The sequence below is a fragment of the Siniperca chuatsi genome, linkage group LG14, assembly GCF_020085105.1.
Source record: "Siniperca chuatsi isolate FFG_IHB_CAS linkage group LG14, ASM2008510v1, whole genome shotgun sequence".
NCBI lineage: Eukaryota > Metazoa > Chordata > Actinopteri > Centrarchiformes > Sinipercidae > Siniperca > Siniperca chuatsi.
Genome location: NC_058055.1, coordinates 14,714,862 through 14,740,617, shown reverse-complemented (window position 1 = coordinate 14,740,617; position 25,756 = coordinate 14,714,862). Strand labels below are relative to the sequence as shown.

At 39.2% G+C, this 25,756-nt stretch overlaps 2 protein-coding genes across 8 annotated transcripts; both read right to left on the bottom strand.

Annotated features, from left to right (window-relative positions):
* Positions 1–38: 38 nt before the first annotated feature.
* On the bottom strand, positions 39–8,274 carry fhdc3 (FH2 domain containing 3). The gene is made up of 12 exons (XM_044221841.1): positions 8,117–8,274; positions 6,519–7,021; positions 6,092–6,153; positions 3,812–3,914; positions 3,282–3,367; positions 2,758–2,858; positions 2,576–2,646; positions 2,324–2,431; positions 2,095–2,165; positions 1,855–1,972; positions 1,602–1,766; positions 39–1,351 (listed from the first exon to the last, which is right to left on the bottom strand). The coding sequence occupies exons 2-12, from the start codon at positions 6,960–6,962 to the stop codon at positions 284–286; spliced, it is 2,397 nt and encodes a 798-aa protein (XP_044077776.1). The 5' UTR covers positions 6,963–7,021; positions 8,117–8,274; the 3' UTR covers positions 39–283.
* Positions 8,275–8,908: 634 nt separating this feature from the next.
* On the bottom strand, positions 8,909–24,832 carry arfip2b (ADP-ribosylation factor interacting protein 2b). Of its 7 annotated transcripts, none has more exons than XM_044221849.1 (10): positions 24,495–24,832; positions 22,448–22,558; positions 19,960–19,992; positions 18,182–18,290; positions 17,128–17,184; positions 14,865–14,980; positions 14,399–14,620; positions 14,049–14,206; positions 11,988–12,162; positions 8,909–11,851 (listed from the first exon to the last, which is right to left on the bottom strand). In XM_044221849.1, exons 2-10 carry the CDS (start codon positions 22,544–22,546, stop codon positions 11,696–11,698), a joined length of 1,125 nt encoding a protein of 374 aa, XP_044077784.1. In that variant the 5' UTR covers positions 22,547–22,558; positions 24,495–24,832; the 3' UTR covers positions 8,909–11,695. The 7 variants fall into 7 exon arrangements, with proteins under 7 accessions (XP_044077784.1, XP_044077783.1, XP_044077787.1 ...); XM_044221848.1 differs by having other exon boundaries at positions 19,936–19,992; positions 24,495–24,831; XM_044221852.1 differs by lacking the exon at positions 19,960–19,992 and having other exon boundaries at positions 24,495–24,831.
* Positions 24,833–25,756: the final 924 nt, after the last annotated feature.

The window sequence follows — 25,756 nt, the reverse complement described above, 5'->3', positions numbered from 1 at the left end:
TAAATGTTGTTGAGTGCATAATCCATATACAAGTAATATTTTAAAAGGTAGAATGTCAACCTTTATTGCGCACAAAAAGACAAAAAAGAAAGATGTTACGATTTCTGAACGTGGTTTGACTCCCACAACATCAAAACCTTCATAGTTCAAAGCAAGTCCTCATTTGCCTTGGTTCCACTGAAGGTTAACACCATAAATAAAAAAAAGACAAACAAATTTTAAACTATCTAAAAACACACAAAAAATGACAAAGCTTGGTCTTTGTCTCTAAATAAAATTTTAATCAAGTATTAGATCCTTTGAAGTTTTGTTCTTCCACATCACCAGGCTTACTTCTGCCTCCAATGCGTCTGAAGAAGGATATGAACCCGGAGGTGCTCACTTGCCCCTCTACATGATTTTCTGCCTTACTGCCAAGCAGTGGACAGACTCCTGCTCCTTCCTCTCTCATATTTTCTGTCCTTGATCCAGAGGAGTATGACCTTTGAGATATGCGTCTCTGGAACAAGTCTCCTAGCCCGAAGAGAGATGCTGGAGATCGCCTGGTTTCATCCATGGAAACCGATCTGAGCACTGGACCCTGCGACACAGCTCTCTGACTGGGGTACTCAGGAAGGGACGCAGAACCCCCAGATGGAGATGTCAGACGTTCCCGATTGGAGGAATTGGGGGGATCATTGCCTTCATCGCTTTCCCAGACTCCATCATCAAGGTCATCTCCACCATACATTGAGGATAGCCTGCGTTGGCGTGCTTGTCTGTTTCGCTGCGGAGGGTTTCTTTGGGAGCAAGTAAAAGGGCTCAGGATAGTCCACGGGGAACCCACATCCCCATTGTTGGCAAAGAAGAAGTCTCTGGTTCTAGGCCGAGGGGTACTTGGGGTAGCTGGTGTGTCTTGCGCTCTCTCCGACCGACGAGGAGTGCTTGAAACTCTGTCCCCATCAAGGCTGCTTTTGCTGTTTTGGTAGCGAAGCACCTTCCGAGTTATCTCACGCATCTTCTCAGCTTCTTTGTTTTCCAGGTGCTCGTCTTCTTTCTGCAGTTTGGGTTGTTTCTTCTCAGGCCTCTCTTGTCTAGTACGGGGCGTAGCCTCAGTTTTTTCAGTTGATGGAAAAGTCAGAGAACTGCACTCCGAGGGGGATCCTTCGGCTGGGGTAAGCATGTTCTTCCTGCATCTGGCTAATCCCTCTGGAACATTGGAGAGAAAGCTGTGTAAGGCCGACTCCAAGCTGGAGGAGTCCCGATCAGGCACAAGTCCTTGGCAAGACACTGTGGAGCGACGTTTGGCTGCAATAGGCACATTCTCCTTCCGCTTGCACCTCTGCTCTGCTGCCTCTCGCTCTCGGTTCTCCTACAGCCATGTAAAGAGGATATATTCAAGGAAGATACAACACAGTGCAGACGAATGACACAAGGGAACAGGAGCTTGTTCAAATTCAAAGTACTCAACAAACCAACAAAAGATTCCTTTAAAATTTGGGAATGATCATAATGCTTTACAGAGTGCCCCTTAAATACAAAGCAACAGTATAACGTATCCCTGTGATATGGTTTATTTCATAGCACATTTAAGTATTATTGTAAATTCTTTCTATTCTTACCCGTACAGCTGTGTCAAACCGCTTGCAAAATGAATGAAAGATGGAGCAGCACTCCTCTAGTTTGAAAGTAGCTGGGTCTTCACAGAAGTATTCAGCGACAGCGTTGCTCAGAGCTTTTAGCTCCTGGAGAGAGGACTCCACATCGGCCAACTTGGCCTCAACCCTCTGAGAAATGAAAACATCAAATGGGTATAAAGCTATACATCTTGGTGCTTTTGCACAATTAAGGTCAAACAAAATGGGGAAACTGTACCATGAGAAATGTCTCCATTTGTTGTAAGAGGCCCGGATGTCTGTTGCTGTACAATTTCACTTCCTTGATCTTCTTGACTTCCCTCTCAAAGTCATTGATTACCTCCTCTTTACAAATTCTGTGATAGCGAACAGCATTTACACATTTACACGACGTATTCCAGGCAGTACAAAAATTGTGCATCATACCAACCAGATTCAATATCAGATAGAAACAGATTTGACAACACTTGATAGCCACCTTGATGCCATCCCAATGTGTTCAAGCTGGCTGGGAAAAGTCAGCAACTCCGCATCAATGTCCTCTGCTTGCTGCGGGTGGAAGATAAAGGAGGAGAGCAATAATGAGCAAAGAGATGGAGCGGGACTATAAATCAGTTACATAACCGTTTAGGGACATAGCATGTCAGCAGGGTTTTCATAAGTATTTTCTTCAGTGAGCATCTGTTCCTCCCAGGGCTCCTCCTCACCTTGGCAACATAGTGCATGAGGTTCATGCCAGGTTTGTTGGCCTTGGTGTCTGCCAGCTTGAGCAGAGAGGTCATCCTGAAGCCAATGGCATTAGCGCTGTAACCACCCTGAATAATAAATTATTTGAATGGTCAATTCATCTGTTAATAAATGCTGAGTAAAAAGCTTCTGAAAGGACAACAGACAGCTTACATGCATCAGATACATTAGTGTAGGTAATAAAAATATCATTCTTAAAGAAAAATACCAACAGCGTTCATGTAATTCCCGGCTTTTAATACCAGCCGAATGACTGAGTGGAGGTCATCACAGTCCAACAGCTCTAAGGGGAGAGAAGAAAAAGAGATGGAACATTATTATTAACATCAAATGATGTAAAAGAGATCCGGGTTGGGATTGTTGACAGCTTTGGTGGACGTGTGTGAAATGTTACCGTTGGCTCCTTTGGTCATGACAGCAACAGAGTTCTTTACCTCCTCCATAAGAGGAAAGAATTCCTCCCTCAGCACCATCATTTTCAGGCGTTCCTCATAGCTAAAGGCAAGACACATCAACAAAACTGCTAATTACTGAGTCAGCTGTTGAACTGTTATGAGTTTTATTACCTGTTATTAAACCTAGAGATATGATAGCACAGGTTTCCTCAATGAACGCACATATTTTGACGTGTTGTTTGATTGATACGACATATGCAAGGTAATAGACGCACACAAAAACTATCCTATACTTTTTTGCACTGTCAGCATTTCAGCAAATAATGTATTTTTTTTGTTATTGTTTTTTATTTGCAAATGATGGTCACTGATCATGAAGAGAAGTGAGTCAATATGTGTAAAATGTATACACTTTTGTAAGTAAGTTAGTTGGCTTGAGATTGCAAAGCACATTTCTTTAACTAGCATGCAATAAAATATTTCATAAATATTTGAGTTACCAAAAAATAAACTCCAGACTCACCCCGGCACTTTGACCAGCTGCACCATGAACTGGTCAGCCTCAGGTAACACAGAAAGGTTCCCACTGAATGACAGCAGCTGCTTCACCTGTGCATTGACACGCGTTTGATTCAACAAACAGTGATGACATTCGTGTTATCATTCCCGCTTATAGATATTACAAGATTACATTGGAGAAAAAAGGGAATTGGAGTGCGCAAGTATCATGTAGTTATCAGGTCAGGAAGCCTGATTGACCAACATGAAGCATTTGCAGTAACGGACAGAATCAGAAATACTTACTTACATATTGATCCCCGAGGGGAAACTCTTTTGCTACATACACACACTTCCAAAATGATTGCAAACAGCTTTTTAATAATTAAGGTAATGATGAACTTCAGGTCAATATTTCTTTCTTTCAAAGAGAGAAACATGTAACGTCAAAATATAACGCAGGAGGATACAGTAGTTCTTTATCCAAGACAATTAAATGTTCATTATGCATGTAGGGCCAAAGTGGAAAGATGAGAAGAGTGGAGCTGTTGTTACCTCACTTTCCTCTGGCAGCAGTTTACAAAGCTCTTTTAGTTTGCCTGTTCCAAATCTGAGCCAGTTCCCCTGACAAATGTCCTGTACCATTTCTGTCACTGGCCTGCAGAGGGAGACACAAGCCAACAGTAATAAAAAGGTTCTTGTGCTGCCTTAAGTCCTGCCATAATCAGCATGACTTATCAATTAGATTAGTCCTGCTAATTACAGAGACAAACCCAGAAGACAAACAATGACCAAACATGGATGTCATGAAAATAATAATGTTAATTTAATAGCATATTGCATTCAAAAGGGAGTTGTTAGTGTAAGTATGATATTTCTGTATTGTACATAATTGTACATAAATGCCTGCTGAGATATTCACTTCACATGAAACAAGTTAACACTGGCATTTTTACAATGTCCAGCAAATGACAAAATGCTTTCAAATAGCATCATCAAGTGCATTTTCGTCACTACCACGCTGACGCAATTTGAATTTGACTAAAATGCTAAAGCAGACATCACTACTATATTTGGTATTCAAAGTGAGAGCTGAGTGAACCTTGAACTAAAAGCGACATCATCTTGATAAGGTTCAGACACAGAAACTTCAGTGCTGTGTACAGTATGTTAAACTTTCTACTAAACTTGGAAATAGATCTAAAATTTAAAAAAAAAATATCACAACTACCTAAACTTCCTAACATGTTTACACGTTTAGGAAATTTAATGTAACTATACTTTGTAGTATTACAATTTGGATGTCCAAAACACCCCCTAACTTTTCAAAATCCTATTTTTGTCCCCTCCCCTCATACTTTTTACAGTTTTAGTTTTTTTACGCCAAAATCCAGATGAGAGAAGAGAGGAGTTGATCAAAATGTTGATACACTGATCTGAGTAGCCTTCAGTTATTACCATGCGATCACAGCAATTACGCTTTAGGAGCTGCAACAAATGATTTGTAGACTTTTTGTTGCCTTAGGTTTTGGCCTCTCAGGCTGCATAGAGGGCTACCCTATCTTTTTTATGAAGGATGTTGGAGGTGTATGCAGCCTGAGAGGAAGACTGCAGACACTAATCAGGGTATTTACAGTTATCATTCTCCTAAAACAATGATGAACATCAATCAAAAATAAGGTAATAAAGCACAGTGGTTGTGGAATTAAAATGGAAATACAACATTATTTATTAAGTATCAGGTCTCTATCAAGGGCACTAAATATGATTTCAAGTTGAGTTAGTGCATTGATAAAACAGCAATTTACACAGCATTTCAATTTTCCTGTTATACTACCATTATTATTAAAAGCATGATGACCAGTTTCATCATATTATGTTATTTGCTAGATTGATAAAAATGTATATAAATGCAGGAAATAGCATTCATTTAAAAAAAATTATTTATTGAAGAACCTCTGACTTCATTGTGTCCTGCACATTTCTAAAGCCAATCCTACACACTTGCATACAATTCATAGTGCAAAAAATGCTCATGCTTACATGCACCTGTCACAGTTAGATGACAACAATTCATAACATCTCTCTGTATTTCTCCACATTAGCAACTACTATCAGTATTCAGTAACTGGGTACCTGACTCTAACTTTAAAAAAGATCCAGTCATAATTGTGAAGACATAACTGTAGGGGCAGAAGGGAGGTGTAAAGGAAACACTCGCACATCACTGCCCTGAGGGCCCCGAAGGCACCAATGCGCGCAATTAGCGATGTTAGTAGGTAAGTAGGGACCCAACAAGCAATCGTGTCCCTGTTGATACACTAGAAACTGTTTTTTTAAAGGAAACAACATACTCAACTGTATAGAAAGAATTACATAAGTAACTACATTACAGTGGTAATCCAACATGGCTACAAACCTGCTGGGTGTTTCCTCCCTTTCCATCCTCTCTGCTCAGCCTCACCTACTAGGTCAGCACTGTGTTTTCTTATCATTTAAATATTAATAAAGTGAGTCATAAAATAAAATGTGTTATTCTCTATGTTGATACTGAACGCTCTCGAATTATATTTTAAAAGGCATTTACATTTATTTGAATATGGTCCGCTGAGATAAAGAGCCTGCTGGTTGGGTAATGATTAACACAGTATAAGTGACTAGTGTGCGTATTTCTGACTCTGTGTTTGACTTGAAAGAAAGGTCCTTTAGTTCTCATTATGTTTCCATTTCGTCAACTCTGATGTGTGTGTCACCAAATCATACTCATTTTCTGTTTTTAAACATTCACTCTCACTGACGTCACTCTCTTTTAGGTTGAACTTCGAAAGGCCTTACCTCTTGAAATGTCTCAGGAAGATCCCAATATTCATACTCTTCTTAGAGTCAAGGATTGTGACCTAAAGAAAAAAGGAACAACAATCATTAATAACAGTCAAAAAAAAAAGTTTTGCCTCTGTACAGCCATATTCAGATGAGAAGACAAGTCTATACTCAACATTATATTTCAGATAATCTTTGAGGAAGCAAAAACACTCCCAAACACAGATTTACTTCAGCAGTTCCTCATTGTTGACATGATTAGCATGGAACTTTTAAAAAGCAGTTCCTATTTATGTGTTCATTACTTCCCTAGCTTGTGCATTCTGCGTTAGTTTACATGCCCATAAAAACTTAGGATGGTCTGCATCAATTACTGGAAATCAACCTTTGTTATATCTCGCAAAGTTTCAAATATGGCCTGCGTGCAACCCTAGCTGTTTACCTGAGGCTCCTGTGGAAAGAGGTCCATGCCATCACATTTCTTAAGACCCATGACCCTCGAATTGCGTAGCGAGGTCCGTTTGTCTACATGACTGAACAACTCCTCCATGCTCCGAATATCCAGCACAAGGTCCCTCTGAGGCCGCTTAGACGTCCAGACGTTCAATTTGCCCAGGACACGCTGGCTGGGGATGGTGTCCCAGTTCAGCTTTTTCATTGAACGTCGCTGGACATTACGAGAGCCAAAAGGAGGAGGGGGAGGAGGAGGAGGAGGAGGAGGAGGAGGAGGTGGTGGTGGTGGTACACTAGTAACACACATGGGGGTAGGTACGGAAGATGATTGGAGATCTGAATCTTCCTGAGCATCCGGTGAGAAAGGAGGAGAGGAGTTTTGAGAGGAACAGCTGGGAGGAGAAGCAGATTTTAAAATCAGCACTCCCTCCATCTGTATCCCTCAAATCCAAAGCTGATAGGAGGAAGGATCCTGCTGTTGGCCACTCAGATCTGAGGAGATACACAAATATAAATCCATTAAAAAAAAACTGCAGACAGAAAAGGTAACGAATGTGTGCACTGAGTGTCTCTTATATTTATAAAGTCATCAGGGACAATCAGTTTCAAATGTTATGTTTTCTCATTATTTCATAGCTACAGATTAGTGTTTATCCAAGTAAGCACATGCCACTGGCAAAGCCATAGAGGCGATTCAAATTTGTGAATATCAACATCACACTCAAGCAACGAAGAATAGGGATCATATTTCTGCAACTGCTGCTTTGCTGCCCAAAGCTTGTAACATTTTAGCAAAATGCCTTAATTTAGTGGTCAAAAGTCAAACAACTTAAATAATTAATCAAATAATTGCGTTTATCAGTTTAATTTTTTGGTTTCAGTTATTTTGAGTGACCTGTGAAATGGCATACCCAAAAGCAGACACAGTTGGTCAACACTGTGCCATCAGACATTTCATTGTTGTTTTACCTTCTACTTCTTTTCCTTGAACTATACAATAGCATAACATTTGCGTTATATATAAATAAAAACAATAATAATCTCCCTCCCGTAACTATGCTTCTTCCATATGCGAATATTACCCGAAACATCACTGAGGAAAATTTTTCTTGCTTCTTCACAGCAAAGGTAAATGCCTCACATAACGTGAGTTATACCTTATATTACTCATTAGAACACAGTGGTGTATTCGGCATAGATACCATCCATCAAGCAATACATTCACAGATCAACTTTACTTTCAAATTTGGTTCTACACCGTTTCCTCCTGATATCCGCTGCTTATTTTCGAGGAGGGAAGCTGTAGAAAATAACAGGCAAACCAACTGGAATTAAATGTGATTATACTGAAACACATCCTATTTGATGGGATATTCGTATGCCGAATATGAACGTTACACAAGCGGCTGCGAAAGTGTTGTTGAACATGTCTGTGCATCATTCATTTGACAAGGGTATTGTAAGGGCTCACATCCTTACATATTCCTAACTTATTAAATCATCCAGCATACACAATAAAACGTACGGCGGCGTTTAAATAGCCTTTGAAGTTTCACCAAAGCACCGTTACAGATTAATTTTACTCACCGTGCTTTAAAAATGTAGCTGTCAAATAAATCCTCACTTCGATCTGGCCTCGTGCTCCTGCAAACTACTAGTATCTGTCTCACAACAGCAGTCACAGGTGCAGGCGCGCCTCCACCAATCAAGTCAGCTTCCAAGTACGGAAACGCCCTTTTGGGGAGAAGCAACGAAAAAGATGGGTAACCGCTTCCATTTGGTGAGCAACAAGGGTCAACACGCTTCTAATATTAGCTAAAGTTAATTTTATATATACATGTAATATTTATATTATGTATCCTATGTTGGGCTAGTTAATGTGAGAAAACAGTCAGGTAAAGCTGAGAATAGCATTATATGAGAAACACTACCATGTCATTTATTTCTATGGATAAAAATAAGGTGGAAGAAAAGGTTTAACAACACAACTGCAGTATGAAGAAAACTAATGTGCAGCTAGCACTGACACTATTATGCAAAAAAAAAAAAAATCCTTAGCAAATGTGCAACTTGTGTATGAAAATGTGGGAACTGTTGGCCCTTAGGTGTCAGAATAGACCTGATTCAGAAATACATTAGTTATATTGGATGGGGAGCTTTTGTTAGGGTTCCAATTGTCTCAAACAGGAGAATTTAATTACATCAGAGAAATTTGATAAAAGATGGGTGATCAAGATTACTTCCTAAATACAATTGTAATCACGAGATTGAAGTTATATTTGACTGATGGTTGCTTCTCTGTCTACGTGCAACAGAAAGCACACTGGACTACAGTGTAACACAAATGAGATGAAAGAGCAAACGGAAAACACAGCCAGAGCATTTTGAAAATTTGTACTTTTAATTTTGCTCCCTCGGGGTGGGGTGGGACTTTTCAGGTCTGAGTGAGGAATGAAGGCAGAGTATCACATCAATCCATGACACAACTTCATGTTATCATCTTAAATACCATTATGTGCAATCATTCATACAGTACAACACACCAGCTCAGCCTAGAAAACATTGATTGTACACAAATAAGATATCTCATTTTATAAATCTTGATTCTCTCTCGGCAACAATGTAAAGATTGCTAGTAAGAGTGACTCTGAATGCTTGTCACACTTTTTTCAATTCACTAGATGTTTCACAACTACAGAACAAAAAAATCCTATTGCCATTCATTTATGTGTTGGGGTTAGGAATTTCAAAGGGGAAGGTTTGGAAAAGAGGAGTCACATTTTGTTAATATTGCTCTGTAGCGGTCAAACGGACCAGGAGCTGGCCAGTGAACTGCGATTTTAGCTGCAAGTGAGGCCAAGGTCTTACTGAGTGACTTTTTCAGCCAGAATAAAACACACCCATTTGACACACTAACACATAAGAAATCCACTTCCTTTCATAATTGTCCTCAAGAGTGCAGCATTAAAAGAAAACCCAAATTTTGGATTCTGCTTCAGCCAGTTTCAACATTTAAATCCTAAGCATGGCCTTATGCCAGTCCATGTGAACTGGCGTGCAAAAGGCCAAAAGTAGAGCATCAGTGCATTCACACATATCTGCACCTATACTTTGGATCACTGCCTGCCATGCAAATACAAAGGAGACAAGAAGCTGGAGGACTAACGCATTAACTGATAGAGCTCTCCCTTCTGTTACTCGAGGCTCTCATAAGTTAAATTCAGCATGGTAAAACATTCATTATACTGGATTATCTTCATTTGACTTCACAGAGGTTTGACACCGGGAAACTAAAACACTTTCTATCAGTTAGGTCAGAAACATTTTTTGGAGTATATCAATTACAGATTTGGTTATCCTGAGACATGTTTACATGTTAGTGTGTCATCTGCAAAACGCCATAAATGTCATACTCATAAATTGAGTCATTTGCACAAACCAGAAGTTCCAGTGTACAATATGCCGATTCCAACAGATTAACACATACAATGAACATAATAAATACAGTGATGAATAACAATTCAACATTACATATGTAGTACCATGCCGATATTTTGTGGTAACACCGTCTCGTCAACAATGGATGATTGTTTACTACCATTATACTAAGATGACGTTTCAGATAAAGGAGGTAAAACATGATGAATCATTAGGGTTATCCCGTTCCCCAACGACTAATTTACAAGATTTTATGTCGAAATATTAGGATTAGTAATATTAGACAGCTGCAGTAATCTTCAGTGTGAAGAAAGGTAACCATAGACAACTATATATTCTGCTTTAAGGGGACTGAAAGAGATGACCCTAGATGACAATGACATGTCCTTGTTAACTTTAAAAAAAGACAAACAAAAACTAAAAAACAAAAACATTTCAATGTATCATTCATCAATGTTAAAAACAAATGTAATGAATTTCTTTTAAATACAGTCCATTAAACTATTAAATAATGGAGTTAATCCATTCAAGTTTGTTGGATCTTAACCGACTGACATACCCATCCTATATAGGTCAACCGTCCCTCAAATCCAATCAATGTTGCCTAGACAACCCATGAAAACATAGCAAGGGTCATCATCCAATAAACACCTCTCTCAATTCTCTTTGGGTAAATAAAACACAATTAGTAAAGACTCAAACCAGTATAACTTTGGGAAACTGTGGCAGTATTCCTTAAATGATCGTTGCATATATGAGTGGCAAATATAATTTTTAGGTTACAATTGAAATCTGTAGCATTTCTGATAATTACAGACTAAGCACTGCGGTACTTGCAGTCTAAAACACCACCACACGATGCCCAAACAGTATACTGTCCTTCACTCTGAACCACAAAGCATACAGCTGACTACAACTGAAATAATTACAAAATAAAGAGATGACAGTCAAAATAAGAAAAAAACTAAACACAACATTGTGTTTTTTAAGCTACAAACAATCATATAATATTTATTTTGTATGTGAAACAGTACTTAATTTGAAATGTACACTGATTTGAAATGTCAGGATATTCCTTTCCAGTGTACCATACAAATCCCCTTCAAGACTTTTTTCTGAACTTATCTTTCTTCCTGCAGGCCACATGTTCATTTAGTACATTAAGCTCATACAGTATATAAGGAGGCACACACGGAATGTGATAAGGTCTGGAGGAGTTTTGATGTAGTGTTTGGTCACATCTGAGTGTGTTAATAAGATGGTGGGGGGTTGAAGTTTAACTCAGAGCACTGGGAGCACTTGAGTACAGTAATGGCCATGAACATGACTAACACAAGCTCACGCAGCAAAATAGTGTTAAGACATAAGGGGGTTAAGTCAAATGGGAGGAAGGGAAGGGAGAGATGAACAGTTTCTCTGGGAACAAAGCACAAGGAGAAGGTTAGAGTGAAAAAAAGGAAGTTTGGAAGAGGCACTAAAAGCCCCCAGACTGTTCATGAAACTGGCCACTGCTGCATTTAGCCCATTCATCAATAATACCCTATCCAATCCTCCCTCATTCTGTCCAATCACCCAGCCACACGCTCATCTCATATCTTCATCCACCCAATTATCTGTATTTGTTTCCCTCTGTAGTGGTCCTCTGTAAGTAGGGGGTTTTCAACAGGTAGCGGGTGGAGGTGGTCAAGAAGGAGGCTGCAGGAGGTCCAGGAGGTCCAGCAGACCCTCTCACTGCTCCTCTAACCAGGAGGGCTTGTCAGCCCCTGGAGGCCTCAACTTGATGTTGAACTGCTTCAGCGTCTGCTCCAGCTGCTGCTGGTTGCCAGCAAAGTACGCCGAGATGGCATTATGGAAGAGGAGGAGCTGCTTATGCATCACCTTCACCTGAGAGGGAGAAACAAGGGAGCTTAGGAAATTATTATCACAAAGAAACCACATTGAGTCGAACCTGGATGTAAATGTTTTTTACTTTGAAGGCTGATTATGGTGATGATGATGCAGGCCTACCCTGCCCACTAACCTTATTCTCCTCCAGAAACTTGAGTTTAATGATGACGTCTGAGCGGAGGCGTTCATACTTGTCCTTCTGGACTTGGTACTGTTGCTGTGCAGCATCTATGCGGGCCATGGCTACAGCGTCCCTCGGACCCAAACTCAATTCCTCCAGGTCTGACCGATAGGCATCAAACTCCAGTCTGTTCAAAAAATACAGTTTTAAAGGCCCGAAAAACCTTGCTCTTTACTATAAGCGATAGGATACAACATGACGCACAAGATTTTCAGCCAAAAATGTTAGAACAGTTTTGGTTATTTCACATGACAGATTCTGTATTTGTGTTTGTGTGTTGCGTTTCTCAGAATCAAGTATGTTTACACATACAAGGAATTTGCTTTGGTGTTTTGGTGCTAAACAATAAACATAGTAGAATATAAAGAAGTGCACCAATCAGGATTTAGCAATATTTGAATCAAGTTGGTGGGTTGCCTGGTCACTGTTAATCAAATCTGATCACACCACACCCACACAGTCCTGATAAAGAAGATTAGCCAAGGTTTTAAGTATTAAAACTCTTATACCATAAAATAATACCTAAGGATGTTATTTTCCAAACTCTAATGTTGATTGTCACATTATTCATATTTATTGTTATAGAAAAAAAGTTGAAAATTGAAAACAAATTCAGGAGCTTTAAGAAAAAGGTGGTAATAGTTAGAGGGTATATTTGAAAGATCAAGACTGAATGATTATTTTAAACGTCATAATAAAAGCTACTCACATATGAGCAGTGTGGGCATCAAATACTCATCTTAGCCTACAGAAATGGAAACATTTCTTTGCCTTATATTTCATTCAATGAATATAGTAATTTTACTCGTTCAGTGTAGGGATTCAATTGGCTTGGGACATACACAGCACACTAACACTGCTTAAACCCTGTGTTCCTTGCAATAATAAATATAATTTTCAGTCCATCTATTTGTTTGAGGTTCTATGTTTGTCATTTATTCTCATTAATCCTGAATGATTTTAAACTGCGGTTTAGCCTCAGATTAATGTATTAAGATTTGCTGCAATATTACTTTTTGTTACAATACAGTAGGCCTGCACGATATCAGGAAAATCTGCAATGTGCGATAACTTTGAGGTGTGTATATTAGCTATACAGTTACTGTAAACAAATCTAAAATGTCAATAAAATAAATCATATTCCTGACATCAAAATAAAGAATGAAGTTTAGAAAGAATAAAGAACTCAGACATCAGTCAGTATTAGTCTTTCCTCCTGTCTTCTGTCCTCCTCCCTCTGCTGCTGACTGATTCACCTGCAGGTACTGCTGGTAGAGGGAGGAGAGGCTGGTTTGTCTTTATTTTTAACTTTAATTTTGACTTTAATTTTAAAAGGTATGTGGCAAACTAAGCTAAACATTTAGACTACATACATACTCAGTTTTAGCTTGTTTGTAACAATTCGCTATTAGCCGAGCTAGCGCGCTGTGGTTGTATAAAACATATGAGAGACTGCAGACAGAGCAGATTATTGCTATCACTATTAATATCACTTTCTACATATTTACGCTTGTTGAAAAGGTGTATTGGCTTTTTACACGCAAAGCTTTTATTGCACTTACAGAAACGAGTGTAGTTGTCCTCAGCTCGAATAATCTTCGAGTTATCTTCACTGTGTGTCTGTGTGTATGTGGAGGAGCTCAGCTCAAAGACAGAGCAGGGCAGAGGCTACAGCGTGATAATAAATAATACGGCCTTTACCCCTGGGGCCCGTTTAATACCGAGTTTCGGTTCCCATCCGTAAATTAAATGATTTTTCTTATTCATTGCATTTCAGGCATCTTTCAGGTGTCTTTCATTGCGATGACGATGAAAATATGATTTATCGGTCAGCATTACAATACAGGCATTTCATTTAATGGTATTATAGTGTGCATCGTGACAACATCAATATTTCTGTGTTTAAGTTTTGTCCCCTTTGCTAATCTTCCTTTAAAAAAAAAAATTAAAAAAAGTGTGGGTTTTAAGGGTCTCTTCGATTAAAAGAATAATTAATGCACTGCATGTCCTTACCTGGCATTTTCATACATCTTGATTGTCATCAGGGTGTCCTCCATGGTCTTGTTGACCAGTGTGTTGATGCTGGACACAAAGAAGTTTATGGCACCAAGTAGAGTCTCCCCATTCTTACACAGCAACTTCTGAGTCTCTGCATTGTAGCCAAACTCATCCTGTAAAAAGGCAGACAAGGCATTAATGCGCACAATATAACATGAATGGTATTAATGCTTTTAAATATTGTCTATATAAACCTAACCAGTGCTCCCTCACCTAGCGTTATTCAACTTTCAAGCTGCAGATCAATATCTAAGAGTTAAAACAAGGCTACATAAAACCTACATGAACACATTTTGAGGCCTCACCCGTAGCTCTGGAGATTTCTGACTGAGGTCAGCAAAGGTGTCACCCAGCGCATGCTGCGTCTGCACCATGTTGTAGAAGTGGTTGGTCAGCGCTCTGGCCAATCGCAACACATTCTCATATTTCTTTTTAGTGTCTCTTAGCACCTCAATCTGGGCCTCCAGCTCCAGGTCCACAGTCCGAGAACCCCGACCGAAACGCTCTGAGATCATTTGCTTTGTACACTGAAACAATGAAGGAAGACACACAGAGACATTAGTAACACAATGCAATTCCTTTCTGTGATTTTATCATACTGCATAAAGACATGGGGGGAGGGGGTTCTCGGTGAGAAACACCGCCAAGAAAATGATTTGATTCCAGATGATCCTCAGGCATGCACAAAAATAAAAATCACCAAGTAGCTCTTTATCATAAAGCTATCATCTACTCAGTTTTACTCAGTCAACATTACAGAACCTCAGATACCTTGTAAGTATTGAGACCCCACTTCTTCATTGTTTCTAGTTTTTCCACAGCCACACCGCGGGTCGCTTCATCTGCAGTCATTGACGAGCTGCTGCTGCTGTGGTGCATGTTTGAACCTGAGAGATGAGACCCAAATGTAGAAACATTTGAAGCACTTGAACAAGGTGAATAACAAACACGAGCAAACAAACACTTTCAGGTACACAACAAGATTAACCCCAGCAAAGAACAGACCAAACAGAGAATCCTTAACAAGTGCATTAAACCTATGCTGCATTCCATAAATACAAAACTGAGGATGGTTTCTGAAATCTGTCTGCTATCTCCCAACATATGTCGATCACCACTAGCCCTTAAACCTGTAAAACATGCAAGTGCGTAAACAGCAGGAAAATGCAGAGAATTAAATTGGGAGGAAATACTGAGGAAAAATAATCTTAATATTGTAGAGACTAAATTCTTTTTACTGAGCTGTGATAGAAAATACTGTAGGGATATTTTGGGTCACTACTAAAATGGCAATCAGATTACATGTACCACATGTTGCTACATGTACCACATGTTGCTACATGTACCAAAAGTTCATTTGTACTACCGGACTATTTATTTATACTTATACTGCATCATATGCACTCCAGTACTATGTACTGAATACTGCAATAACTCATCTACTGCACTGTTAACCATTTCTGTCCATAATTTGCACTACTTAATATTCAATGCACTACTGTTCTGCCCAGTCCAATTCATTATTGTACATATCCATCAGTATACTTCTGTTTATAGTAATGCCACCTGTATATAATGTCCATAGTACCACTTGTAAAATTTTCATAATATTGCTCTATCCTGCATTTATCCACACACTTTATATCCTGCACTTGCCTATTGCACTTCTGGTTAGACCTAAACTGCATGTTGTTGCATTGTACATGTGTAATGACAATAAAGTTGAATCTAAAATTAATAAATGTAGAGCCCATTTGAGCATTAAATTTCACCCTCTTTCCCTCCCCAGTACCTTGGTATTCATTTGATTGGCTTGCTATGTGGCAGAAGAAAGAACTGCTTGGGGGAACGCTACTTCGCCTGGCCTTCATACACAGGTCGGTGACAGTGGATGGGTGCTCGGGTGCTCGGGTATGGATGAAGGAATAGTTCAGGGTGAGTATAAATCAGGGTAGGGTGTGGGAGTGGGATTTACATTGGGGGTTTTTTCAAATTATTTTTTTAGTTAGTATAGTTTTTTTGTTTTTTTTCCAGGATCAGGTTTGGTGATGAGATGATATATATTTATTGAGGTTGAACAAGCGTGCCAAAAATGGAATGATAACTTAGGAGGAAGATTGCAGGGAGGAGCAGGGAGATATAGAAAAGTAAGACGACAAAAGGGAGAAGAGGAGGATGAGGAACATGTAGGAGGGAATGGTAAAAACGGGGTGGAGGACAAAGATAGACAAGTACAAAGATGAAAAGACAACATTTAGTGTATGACACTCAGTGAATAATGCTGACAAATGAGTGATGATGAAGACGGGGGCAGTTTGAATAGCAGCGGTACGACATAGTGTAACACAAAACTGGATCAGCCTTTCATTAAATAACAATAAATGGAAATGATTAACTCAACTAAAAGTTTACTTCTCCTAAGAATAGCTAACTTTTGCCATCAATATTCAAGGTCACAAATACACACCGTGATATACATGAAAATGGTTTCTGTTTTGCTACAGAGAAGTTCAGAGATCAGTTTAATGGGTTATTCTGGGGAAAAAACGAAAAAGCGTAGACCCCTTAATGGATGCGCTCAAAACTGCAAGAGAAACCAACCAGAAAGCAGAGGAAGAATATGTGAAAGAAAAGCTTTGATAGAAAAAAGCCACAATATGTCGAACAAGAAGAGCAGCAGGCAGAAATGAGCAGACTGCCCTTCTCTCCACCGATAAAGAGAAAATCAGATGAAGATAAAAGGGACAGAGAAGCTGGTTCCCAGCTATCTAAAAAAAGACACACTCGGTATAAAAAGCGTTTTTCCAAAATGAGATATCCACCATATGAGAAATATCCATTCAAAATAGAAGAAAATCTAAATCCCATTATGTGTATTGCAGTCAACAGAAAAAGTCCTTGCTTATCAGGTCTTAACAACAGCATTTCGAAAACTGGATGTTCTAGATTCTATAAAACATCTCCCAAAAATGATTATATCACATTTTGGAAATAAGCTCTTCAATATTAATAATAATTTGGTCTAAGGAGCCACCTAATCCTGTAACTGGGATCCTTTTGTTAAACTCTGCATTGTAGCGCACAGCAGGGCCTGAGAGAGACAAAGATGCAGAAATATTAGTATCAAATAAGTAGTGAAGAGAGTGTTATTTCCCTTTGTCACTGTGTATACACTGCTGAAATCAATGCCTTGAATTAGACAATTATGTTAATCCCTTAGTGGCCCTTCAGTATCACACACCATGTGAAGAAACTCCAAGACACAGAGTGTTGGATCTATTTATCATTCAGTATGAAGTTATTTTTGTAAGTTTAAGAGCAAAATCTTAGCTGCTTTATCAGCTAGAAGAAACATTACAATAATTACTGGAGAGTACCCGTGTTGGATGTGGGGCGCCTATGGAATTCTTGACATGATATGGCTTCAAACCATGGCTTGACATTTAGAAACACTGTGATAATGAACTTCTCTAATGAACTTCTCTTTGCCCTCTGTTATCAGCTAGCTCCTTTGAAAAGAATGAGGGGACCAAATTTTCTCACGCAGTGCTGTTGTCTAAACCTTATGCAATAGCAGATGATTGAAAAGCACTTTTAAAAGTTTTTTTTTTTTGAATTAGCATTTAGCATTTCCATCAAGTCTGGTGAATGCAGTTTTGGATAAAACCCAGTAAATACGTTACTATTAGACTAAAAACTTTGGTGCTCACAAGTGGTTTTTGAAATCAATGTAGTTCATCATTCACTCCCTGATTTCTTCCTTATCTGCACATAGAACCATTAAAACTGACTGATACAGACCACTAAGCCACAATTCGGATACAGTGGAGGCTAGGGAAGCCAGGGATGAATGAGCGCAAATTGACCACCAATTATCACAAATAAATTCTCATGGGAAGAATAATAGAAAGCCCCAGAAATCAAATACTTCATTGTTCTCTAATGAAAGTCACTGAATGACTCCAGAGTAAGAGGCACAGCAGAGTCAACAGAAGAAATCAAAATGGGACAACGACAGTATAGCTGAGAAGAGACTGATAAGATATCAGAAATGAGTGAGAGAAACAAATAGTGAAGTAGGACTCTACCTTTGATTGAGCTGGTGGGGATGATACCCTCTGCGGTTCCTCCATAACCCCCAGATACAATGCTAGTCTCGTTGAGATTGGGACCAGATACCATCACTTGCTGTAGGTCCTGCAAAGTTTAAGGGGGAAAATACCAAAAAAGAAGAGCAAGAACAAAAGGAAGGATAGGGGGTTTTGGGTGGGGATATGTAGACATGAGATTATGACTTGAGTATTAAATTCAGACATTGTAGATAATGTAGGTTAAAGGTTTATTCACTAGAGGGGGACAAACACTACTATGTTAGGAAGGTTAGTCAGTACACACAACGCAGTTTAACTTCAACCACTTATCTGGAAGCCAACAGGGAAAACTATAAGTGTGTCAAAGACAGAAAACACACCACATAGCTGCCCAGTCAATAATCAACCTAACTAATGACTTGAACTGAATTTCCTGCCATGATAGGAGCAAGCAAGAGGACTACAATTCCACAGTTGTGATAGACCTAAAGTCTAACCCAAACAGTGACTTCAATGATCTATGCCACAGGAAATGCTGAAGCAAACTATTTTCTCCTTCCAAAATAATCACAGGCTTAAGTGAAGCTCACTGAAGGGAACTGTGTTACAAGCCACATGATCTATCTTGTGTATTTTCTTTAATTTAACTCACTGTTTTCTCTTGTTTGCCTTCCTGCTTAAGTATCAGCTAGTAAAGAAAAAACATTGAGGGATTTATGGAAAAGGAAAATCTGGCCTGAACAGATTTCTCACTTTGGCAAACCATATGTGAGCCTTGGTTACTACAACAAACAGGTTTAAATTTAACGTCTGCCTGTGCCGTAAGCAAGCCTCTTATTTCATTTGCTACAAACACTGCACAACTGTAACTGAATTATGGGCAAAGACCCATATCGTCCATCGTAAAACATAAACAGGAGCATAATATATAGGACACTTCCTGAAACCTTGGGCTTCAGTAAGATTGTGATAAGGAAACTAAGCACTGGAAGGGAGGCAGCCGTTTCCTTTTTGTAAGCAAACACAAAGAGTATGTTTGATACTACCAAAAGGAAGTAAAAATACAACTGATGTGATTTGTGCTGTTGGAGGTTAAACAGCATTCAATGAGGGAAAAGCAGCATGAAGCAAAATTTATTACAAATGTATCAAGGCCTTATCTGTTCATAGTCATGGTCAGGTCTCTCTTGACTTTCTTGCCAAAACACAACTACATTTCTCATTATGACTGAAACACTAAAACAGAACAAGCGCAGCCAATTCACATAAATATTACAGCAGTAGAATGACATGATGATTATTAGTATGACACCATGTTTGTTTTGTCAACCAATACCCGCTAAGATTAAGGAATCACACTTACACATCACCCAAGTGCACACAGAATCTAGGCTATAGTAGCTTAACCAACGCTAGATGATTTTGAATGTAATAATCAAATGGAAAGAGATTGTAATGGTGAGACCTGAAGTGTTAGCGGTCAGCTATTTTGTTAACACTACACAATTTAAGGGATCTCTCTCAAAACATGTCAAGTATGAGAGACTCCTATCTAGAGTTAATAGGATCCAAGTTAACAGGCAGCTGCACAGCGGTTTGCCATAAAAATTAAATATGACATTTTGTGAAATAAACCAACGTAGTGATGCGAGGCAATTTAATGCTGCATACAGTTAAACCATTGAGCAGTACTACATACCAACATAAAACACACATACACACACACACAAATGCACAAATGGCCTGCTCACCCTGGTGCCTCTGGAGCTCCCTACCTTCTCATCTAAGCTCCACTGCAGTTTTGCAGCCTGCACAGAGATGGAGGAGGGGGAATCGACAAACACAACAAACAAAAAAAAAGAAGAAACAAATAGAAAAGGAAAGGAGACAAAAAGAAAAATCCATAACTGAAATCATGAAACAGGATAGAATGATGTAAAAAGCAATCCCAGAAAAATCATCTTAATGTCCACAGACAGCACGGATGTAGGATGGCGAGCAGTGATGACGGATATCACAGCAGGTCATGTCAGGATTCATCATTTAGCTGGTTAATGTGAAAGTTTAAAGTGGATCTTCTAGTCCACTGGGTGAGCATGTTTTGCTTGGTGTGTTGTAGCTCACCACTTTCCATCTATAATGTGTTACCATAGCTTTGCCATGATATTATTCCATCACTGTCTGGACAAAGGAAATAGAGATCTGCCTCACACTGTGACATCTGTTCAATATGGGAGAAAGCTGACGCAAACACTGATACCTCCCTGGACACTTTGTTGACACAGTGCATGTTCCCTGAGATGAAGGAAACTACAGCACCTTTAAGTTATCATAAAATACTATGGTTGTCATATCTTAACAGTGAGGTTTGGTAGGCTTATCAAAATGTATTGCCTGTTTATGTACAGATGTACCAAAAACAAAATGCTATGGCATGATAAAGGCTGGATAGCAGAGGCTCTGCTTTAAAATGCCACAAACCACTATTGTCCAAAATAACTGAGCAGCTTTGCAACTCTAACAATACAAATGGGATCTACAAATGAATAGCACAAGTGATCACCTACGAGAAACTGTGTATAACAGTATAAACATCTTAAAATGCTGTTGACTGAGTGGACACCAGTGAGCCACTGTGATGCATCTGATGCTTTTGCCAGGATGCTGCTGGCAGTCAATCCTATCTGTCACTGTCAAGCCAGTCACCATTCCTGTTCTGACACAAGCGCAATGCTTCAACATCTGAAACCAGACATCTGCTCTTCCTTAACCTGCCAATTTTCATCTCTATGTGCATGAGCAATACAGACTGCTGCAGCTTTAACTGAAAGTGCTGCACAGCAGATATCAATCTGATTTCAGAGGGCTTTCACCCAAAGACAAAGCACAGCCAGTTTCAGATTAATTGCAGAGTTGCTATGACAACTGGTTAATATCCAGCACTAAACAGTGCAGCTAAACACTTCTCATACATGAGCACATTAAACAGAGGTACGTACACTAAATGGTTGAATACTTGCTTCACCATGCAAGCTTGGTGAGAAGGTAGGGTTTTCTTTTACTACTTGAGTGGAGCCACACATAGTTTGATGAGCAAATAACACAATTAACTGCCAGTGCTTCCTCCAGGATCTTCAGTCTGTTTATCCAACAAGGTGTGCCTTGGGACGGAGGAAAAAGAACAACCTGTTCCACCAAACTTACTCTGCAACCACACTGTTATTTCATTCGAACTCTGACTAGGGCACTCCTGAAAATCATGGAAACAAAATGTTGGTGCTCAAACTCTTTGCTGGAGCATAGTGTCTTTTGCTTTCAAATGAGGCCAACAAGTGCTTCTGTAAATGAACAGTCCCCACCTGGAGAGCGATAACTACATCTGGGAGTTTAGCATTTCAGTTAAACACATAGCGTTAAGGTTAACCAAATACACCTGAGCTGTGTCTGCAACTCTGAACATGGGGCCACATAAGCTGTAAATGGGAACAACTGGTTCCCAAGGAGACAGCTGGTCTCCAACACCTGATTTCCCAGTAGGATCACTTTCCACAGTTGTAACTAAGCAGAACCAAGGACTTCTGACAGTGTGTGACAGGCAATACATAATAATAGTTAAATCCAGGCAGAGAACAATATTTGAGTTCACAACAAGAGACTGAAATGTAACTTCTGAATGATTGTTCTGCTCTCAGCAGTTGGATACAGGTACATTAAGGCAAAGTGAAAGAATAACAGTAAGTGACAGGCCACATTCATACAGCCAGTGTACATATTACTGCAGAGTGGTACTACGGTGTAAATGGCATTAAGAGTCAGCTCACTTAGATAACAATATCTGGATGCCTGGTGAAAGAACTGAAAGTCACTGTGATCTCATAATAGTACAACCCAACAAGAAAAAAGGCAAATCCACTTAAACTAACACTAAAATTGACAAATGCTTAAAAAGTAAAGAAACAGCTGTAAAGGGCCAACAATGGTCTGGGTGTATGAGAGCTTTTCTTTTATATAGTAAAAAATATGATAAACTACAAGTAAATGAGTAAGAAAATAAACAAATCTGTATTTTCTGTACTCTCTTCTGTTTGCTGCAGTTTGGTTTTGAGTATGCAAACACTTGGTGTTTATCCACTTGCGATCCCAACAGCTTGCACATTTGTTTTCTTGTGAAATAGCTTTAAATAGGTAAACAATAACTACACATTGTGGTCTCAAAATGTTACACACAGTAGACTGTCAACTGATACAGTAACTGTGACCCACCTGTTCAAGGCTGTCATCTTCTGGTAGTGTCCCTGTGTCACCATTACTGTTGATAGGAATCTCCATTGTAGCAGCTTTACTCATAATGCTGTCTGTCATAATGCACTATGTCTGTCAGAAAAATGAGAGCAAGGAAGAGAGAGAGAGATAAAGTGTGGATACAACAAACTACTGTACGTAAAATAAAGTGGAAAAAAAAAACAGTGAGGCCTAAATGATGCTTTGAAGAGAAGAGACCAAAGAGCGTAGTCAAAACAGCCAAATCATTAGGCAGATGGGAATATAATTGCCACAAACAAGTGAGGAGGTGGTTTTCAAAGAGCAAGGCTACCGCTCCGCATAAAAACAACACACCTATTAAAGCCCCACGCACAGGAGCCGCCACTACAATGAGCTGTCTTGTTGAAGCGGCCACTCTACTCTACAACTCAATTACAGGACCATATTTTAGCAGCACCCACTCCCTAAACCCTGACTAGAGGGTAGACAGCAAAATGGTTACATCAACATTGTCTAGTCATTCTAATAGGTCAAACTGATTTGGCTTGCTACACATAGTCACACATTCAAGTTGTACAATCACATATGCATAATGACATTTGCAAAACAAACAAAAAATGCTGGCCAAGTAGTAATATAGCTTCTATTTTTGGTTTGGACGGGAGTAATGAATTCGCAGCTTAATAAATTCACTGTTACAAACACTAATGAGGGGTCTGAGTACTGTATGTGTGTGTGTGTGTGCACCATCACACAAATGAGGGTGCAAAATTAAGGCCAATTTGAAGGCCTGCAGATGTGGTGTATGGTTTTCACATTGCAGAGTGATGGTTAAACAGGTAAACATCACACCTGGATAAACTCCAGCATGTACAGTAGCACTACAAAGAGAGATTTCCAAAAGGCAATAATACGATTTACAGGACATAACTCATGCAGCATATAACGAATAATGGCTGTATGGTAAATGTGTATTGTGTAAGTAAACTAAGGCAAAAAATATTAGTTTAATATTAGACTGTAACTTGAACATAACTATATGGAAGGTTTATGGCAGATTACTTGCTGGTACCAATAACACAGATGTTATCTGAAGGGGGGTATGAGTGCTGCTTGTTTATATTTGCTCTCACCTCACCTAAGTAGGCTTTTCCATTACAAATGCACACTTGGCCATGCCCAGTTCATTTCCTGAGGAATGACACATCTCTGTTGACTTTAGTCATTAGGAGTTGTGCTTCTCTTGCCCAACAATACTCAAAAACAGGCCTCTAAGACAACTTACTGCACCCATGTCAGAGCTTTGGAATGAGAAAAAACTGGCTTGACATCTTTTCCATGTTGATCGTTCATATTAATCCAAACTGATTTAACCTGTAGTGCCATATGCTGGAAATCCAAAGTCTTTTACTGAACACTACACTTGCAGTACGAGACACTTAACTTAACTTAAATATTAGTTATTGACAGTCTATTATTAGGAATGGGCAGCTTCCAAAATAACTTGAAATATCCATTTAGCAGCACTAAATGTGCCACAACAGAGACAATGTACTTTATTATTTATCATTATTACTAAGGTAAGATAACGCGAGTAATAGTTTACTTTTATAGTGAGGGACTGGAACGTTTGACTTGAAATCAACTGCACAATCAAAAACGCTGGGAGCCATAACAGGTGCACCAGCACAGGTGTACAGTTGTGCTCTCTCCTGCAGGTAACGCTGTATGCAGGCCCCCGGTGGGTTTAACCTGCCCAACACAGTGGGGGTTTATTCAGACCGGAAATAATAACAGATCATAATCGCTATCTGTTGAGAATATGCAATATATTGGAGCAGTTTTTTTTCAGGCTGGAAATGAATTTGCTTTCTAGAAAAGGCCTGCTTCTAGTTCACACATGCAGCTGTTAAGAGAAAGCTGGCTAAAAATGGTTAACAACCTAGTGAGTTCACTGTGCAAAGCTGACTAATTAACAACGGTAGACATGTACTATCCCAAACCCAGACAAAAAGCAATATCTTCGTTTTCAAACGGTTTGACTTACGGTGTGCTTGGTCCCGTCGTAAAAACAGAGCTGTTCGGGAAGCTAGCGAGCAAGCTAATAACAGGCTAACGGCAGTGCATCCCAGTTCGTGCGCGGCTTACAGGAGACTGGTGTGTCTTTTGTCAGTCCAGGGAGAAAACTACCGGTGGGAAACAATGCAGTGCTCTAGTTTAGCAATATTTGAATGACATAGCCAGGTAAAGTGTTGTTCTAACTGCGTTTGTCTTCTGGCTCTCCGTAAATAATCACCTATCTTTTTTTTTTAATGTAGTCAGGAGGACCGCTTTACGGAACTGACGACACCGTGGAATTCATTTTGCAGACGCGCTCCGATTCAAAGAACGTCTATTTATGAGACGACGGATCACTCGTTACAAAGACAAAAGCTGACGTGGTGCTACCTGGTGCTAACCTTCACCGTTGTGAATCAGCTTGAAACATTAAGTCATTTTTAGTATTTTTTATATATTTATTTATATTACATATATTTATGATATAGCTACTTAACTGAGACAGTAAACAATCTGATACACTCCTAACAACGTTTTTTTCTAAAAACTTTTTTTCAGTTGCCTGCCTTCATGTGTGATATATGCGTTGAGGGATAATTGACAAGGCACAGTTAATAAAAACGTTTCTACTCAAAGTGCAAAATATTATCATCCTTAAGCTAGTGGTTTCAAACACAGAATTCATTGTGACAGTCAAATTCCACACATCTTTAATGTGGTTAAAGATATGTATGCATGCCACCTTCAGTAGTTTCAAATTATTATGTGCAATATGCTTATATTAATGATCGTTTTTTATGCTTCTGACAAAATATATAGACAAGACTTTCCCCATTTCCCCATTACACTTCGGAAATGTACCTGGAAATTGGAACGGAGTGGTAATTCTTAATTTTTCCTCCAATCGGCTGCAAACCATCTTTGGGAGCACCCTGCAGGTGTGAGTTGTGCGTGTTCTTTTAATTGTGCCACAAGAAATGCTAGGGCTTATGACCACTGTGAACCGGTTGGAATTATTCCAAGAAACCCTGCCCCCCTGTGGCTGTAACTGTAAATTCATATTGATCATATAATTGGGGCACAATGACGTGTTCTGTGCCTTACAGTAACAAACATATTTCAAAATTGTTGAGTGTGTAGTATAAATGCAATATGAATAGCGCGCACAGTTTTTATGAGAAAGTAAATTGTCAGCATACTAATATGGCAAGGTTCCTCCTATGTGAGAGATAGAGAAATGTAAAAGAAATG